Source organism: Gavialis gangeticus, unplaced genomic scaffold (assembly GCF_001723915.1).
Source record: "Gavialis gangeticus isolate Ggan-Ray unplaced genomic scaffold, GavGan_comp1, whole genome shotgun sequence".
In the NCBI taxonomy this organism is placed as follows: Eukaryota; Metazoa; Chordata; order Crocodylia; family Gavialidae; genus Gavialis; species Gavialis gangeticus.
This window is the reverse complement of record NW_017729034.1, coordinates 1,211,563-1,216,387: the sequence shown is the minus strand read 5'-3', so window position 1 is coordinate 1,216,387 and position 4,825 is coordinate 1,211,563. Positions and strand designations below refer to the sequence as shown.

Genomic DNA, 4,825 nt, shown 5'->3' with positions numbered 1-4,825 from the left:
GCATGGCCCTTGGAAAAAAAAAAAAAGCCTAGAGATTTTTATGCTAAGTCTTAATTGTTCAAGGCTTAGAGAGCCACATGCCAAGAAACAAGTCTTCTGTTTCATTCCTTCTACAGGGAAATCAGAGTTTGATTCAGTCCTGTTAATTTAAAAACAATGTTCAAAGATCGTCAGTCAAGAAGGGTAATGGCATCTTTATATTGACTGATGAAGCAGGCTGCTGGTTATGAAAGTTCATACATCTGTAATTTAATTAGGTGTAAATCTACCCTCCCTTCTGCCTGATGTCATACTAACAGAGCCAAATACCTCTTTCTCCTAATGACATCTTTACCATGGATGATATCCTTATGCCCCCTTTGTGGACATTACTTTGAATAGCTCCAACTTCAAGCATAACACAAAATTTCCCATTTCCTGTTTTTGTACATGTAGTCTCACTTGGTTGTAGCCTGAGAGGTACAAGAGGAGAATAACTGTGGTACTAGACCAATGGTTGACCTTAGCCCCATTATGGAATGAAGATGAAGATCTGGCCCTTACAGGTTGATCTTCTGGATGAAGATCTAGCCCTTACAGGTTGATGGTACCTTTGCTGGGTGTGGGGGAGGGTGAAAGAATTTGTAATCCAAAGGTACAGTACACTGTACCTTTGGGTTACAAACAAGGGAACCAGGCACCTTCCAACTTACAGAGGGACAAATTAAGGACACATTTTTATTACCCAATTAAGACCCAAATGCCTTATCTTAGTTAAGGTTATCATCTGACTCTGACACCAAGGAAGGTTACTAAAGCAGTTATTCATATTGATTTTCATATTTGGTGGCTTATTAGAATTAACCAGTTTTCTGTGTATTGTTAGTATAATCCGTTGAGTACATATTTAATTTAGTGTGTGAGGTATTTGTTTCCGGAGGTAGCAGTGTTGACTCAGGATGCTGTGAAAAGTGAAATATTTGTTTTTTAGTCATTTTATTGACTAGCATTAAAACAATGTTCCCATGAATGCACTTAAACCCAAGTATAATGATTTCACAAATCATTTCCCTATTAGTACTTTAACACGTTCAATGAGTTTTATGTAAGGTGCTGAGTATCCTCAGTTCTTACTGAAGTCAAACTAGTCCTTGAAGTAAAATCAGGTGCACGGGAGTCAGTGGATATTACAGACTTAGATTTGCAATGTGTTCATCTGATTGGATGTGGCAGCTTTTTTCAGAGAGTCCCTTCCCATAGGGAGACTAATTCTCATTTGAAGTTATTAGGGGTGCACCAATAAAGATTTTCTTGGCCAGTACCGATAGCTGATTATTAACTAGCTGTATTGGTTGATGCCGATCCAATAACTGATTTACAGGAACACAGACAGGCAGCATGGAGAGTAGTTCCCTGCAGGTAAGTCTGTGGAGGGGAAAGGGCGTGGCTGGGGGTGCAGATTGAGGCCCCTACGATAAGGGAGGAAGTGAGGCAGGGGCAGGGGCTTGGGGGTGCTGCCCAGCCAGGGTGGTGAATTGGGACCTGAGGCTGGGGCGTGGAGTGGGATGGAGCCATGGGTGGCTCATCCAGGGAACGTGGGAGGAGATCAGTGTCCTGGCGCTCACCAAATGAGCTTTAGTTCAAGCACCACTGCCATCATTTTTAAGAACAGGGATGATTTTAACCGGAGCAGAACCCAACGGGGCGAGGGCGGATGCAGGCTGCCCATGGTGGGCTTGGGGCTCCCCACTCTGCTGCCTTTGCCCAGGGAGCACTGTGCTGCCCATGCATCCCCTGCCCACCAGGCAGCATGAGGCACAACTTGCCACCCCCAGTGCTGCAGGGTGGGCAGGGGGCACACAGCCAGTGCAGGGCTCCCAAGGCAAAGGCAGCATGGCAGAGAGCCCCAAGCTCACAGCAAGCAACCTACATCCATTCTGTGCACAAATCTGGGGGGACACATGCCCCCACCATGCCTCCTTCAAGGGTGCATGCAGCAGCGGGGAGCTGCCCCTCCCATGCCCCCTCTATGCGCTGTTGCGGCTTCATCCTACTCTCCGCCTTGGCCTTGGGTCCCATTCGTTGCCCTGGCTGAGTAGCTGCCCCAGCCCCTGCCCCACTCCCCCCACAACCGTGGGGGCCCCAATCTGCCCCCGCCCCCATGCCCCTTCCCCTCCACAGACTTACTTGCAGGGAGCTGCTCTCCTGGCTGCCCAGCTGTGTATCTGGCCACATGCATACATACTGTCACACACATGCATGCAGGGTCCAGGGACCCCAGTCAGAAGGCATAATTAATTATATTTATTGATGAACATTATGGATTACACCAGCCAAAAAAAGCCTTTAGCCTATAATATAGATTTCCCTTTTATCAGTGCTGATTCGATATGCAACTGATATATTGGTGTACCTCTAGAAGTTAAGTGAATTTCAATGTGAGTAGTTAATATGCCTCCTCAATCTGGATTCATATGCTGTCTCTCTCACCCTGGAATCTGAGCATCTTTCACATGTATTAAAAGGAATTGAAAGACAACTTGTCTGTCAAACCATAGCATCCAGTTCCTCTTTTAGAACCCGGCCTGTCTCTTTTTTTTTTTTTCTCTTTCTTTTCAAAATTTTTGTTAGGTTTCCTTTGTCCCATCCCATCCCCCCTCTCCCCCCACAAATGTGATTAATAATTACTTTTCAAACTAGTAGTTGTGGTTGTCTCACAATCTTAAAGAATCTTTCAAAGTTTGGGTCAAATTCCATGCTGCAATAAACTTTCCCATTCTTGTTAGTTTTAATGAACGTTGTTAGCTTACACCAGCAGGGAGTTTGTTCCTTTTTCTGAACACTTGATATAATTATATTGCAAAATGCTTGTCTTGGGCTGTACTGTTTCCATGTGTTCATTTCAAAACTGATGCTGCCTATTATTTCAAGTAAGATTAAAAAGTTAAAAGACATTTCAGGAACTGTTGCATGATTCAAATGTGCCATAGTTTCAGGGAGTTTTTTTAAATATTAACTGTCAACTTTGTTTTCTCCCCTCAGTGCTAATAAAATATATCCATTCCTGTGCTCTAATGACTTCTTAAAAGTGGCAGCATTCCATGGAAGTGATAAATTTGAATTACCGTATGGTATAAAGAGAGCAGGTCAGTATTAAGGATGTGTCAGGTTTTAAATGAAAGCTACCTCTTATGGTCAATTACTACATGTATCTTTCTCTTTTTTACTCAGGAGTACTACCTGGTTTTAATCTATTATTAACAGAGAGGAGACATGCTGTAGAGAGCTAGGACCTGAGAGATGTTGAGTTCTAATCTTGGCTTTGCCCCATACTTGCCCTGTGAAATTGAGCAGTTCACATAAACCCAGATTTTTAGGCATTACTTTGCTCTCCAGTACAATGCACAAGTGATATATAGGAGTCAGGTCAGAGGGCGCAGACAGTAGTGACAATTTTCACCCAACCTGGCCACAGAACGCAGTTTATAGCTGTGACCAAACACAAGTGCATGACTGCAGACATCCTGGAAAATGGCTGGTTGGGTGAATATCTGACCCCCTCATTGCAAGCTATGGGGCTCTTCAGCCTGGAAAAGTGCAGGCTCAGGGGTGATCTGGTGGCCACCTATAAGTTTATCAGGGGTGCTTGTCAGGATCTGGGGGAACGTCTGTTCACCAGAGCGCCCCAAGGGATGACAAGATTGAATGGTTGCAAACTCCTCCATGACTGTTTCACGCTGGACATAAGGAAGAACTTCTTTACTGTCCGAGCCCCCATGGTTTGGAAAAGACTGCCGCCAGAGGTGGTTCAAGCACCTACTTTGAGCGCCTTCAGGAGACATTTGGATGTCTATCTTGCTGGGATCCTATGGCCCCTGCTGACTTCCTGCCCTTGGGCAGGGGGCTGGACTCAATGATCTTTCGAGGTCCTTTCCAGCCCAAATGTCTATGAATCTATGCATAACAGTAACCCCTTAATGGAGAGGTTTAAAAAAAGAGCATCTTCTGTAACTTCTGTCTGTGCTGCCTGCCAGCCTTGAGCTGTTTTCAGAATGGGAGAGGGTAAAGGGAGTGGAGGGAATCAGTCCGGGGGGTTTTCAGCCCTCGCTGGAGGGTGGGGTGGGTGTATTGGAGCTGCCCTTCTTCTCCCCCCCCCCGAGGTGTGAGGTCTTCCAATTCACCCACCCAACCCACCAGTGCTAGCTGCGGAAACCCTAGAACAAGCTCCCTCTGCTCCCTTTCCTGCCCTCCCATTCTGAAAACTTTGCAACCTTGCAGGGAGCAGGGGCCCTTGCTAGGGGAAACCAGCTGCAGGCTGCAGCTAACAGTGAACTTCTGTTTGTTTCAGAGGATTGTTGTCACTCGGTGCACTTCCTGCAAAGCATTCTCAGTTACAGCAGGGAGCTACATTTTTGCCTGCACCATTATTGGAACTAAAGCTATATCAATGTTTGCAGTGTTGTGTCAGGTCTGGGGCGAAGATGGGCAATCTGTGACCAGTTAAGCTCTTTTGACAAAAACTCCCAGCACAGGCACAGCTTATACCAGAAGAATCACAGTTTGGCTGGTTACCACTTTTTTCCATGAGAAGGAGATGAAGAACTAGCAGTTTTGTCTGTATACCTGCATCCACACAAGAAGCACTTTGTAGGGATAGTATCATGCTACTCCTATACCAGGACTACACTCCTAGTCCAGACATGGTCTTGGGTTCCTAAGTGCCTAAACGACCTGTTGAAGTCAAGGCTTTGTGTAGACATTTCCTTAGGTTCCGTAGGGTCCTTTGGCCTTATAGGTGTTGTCCTGCATGGCACTAAGTTTATAATCTTGGTTTTAGTTTCTTTCA

The 4,825-nt window shown here is 45.5% G+C and overlaps 1 protein-coding gene across 4 annotated transcripts in view; it reads left to right on the top strand.

Moving 5' to 3' along the window:
- The window catches only part of ST3GAL6 (ST3 beta-galactoside alpha-2,3-sialyltransferase 6), a 74,984-nt gene that overhangs the window by 40,395 nt on the left and 29,764 nt on the right, over positions 1-4,825 (top strand). For all 4 annotated transcript variants that reach the window (XM_019527105.1, XM_019527103.1, XM_019527102.1 and 1 more), the window contains exon 4: positions 3,022-3,125. In XM_019527105.1, coding sequence (XP_019382650.1) covers positions 3,022-3,125 — 104 coding nt within the window. The remainder of the gene's footprint in view (positions 1-3,021; positions 3,126-4,825) is intronic.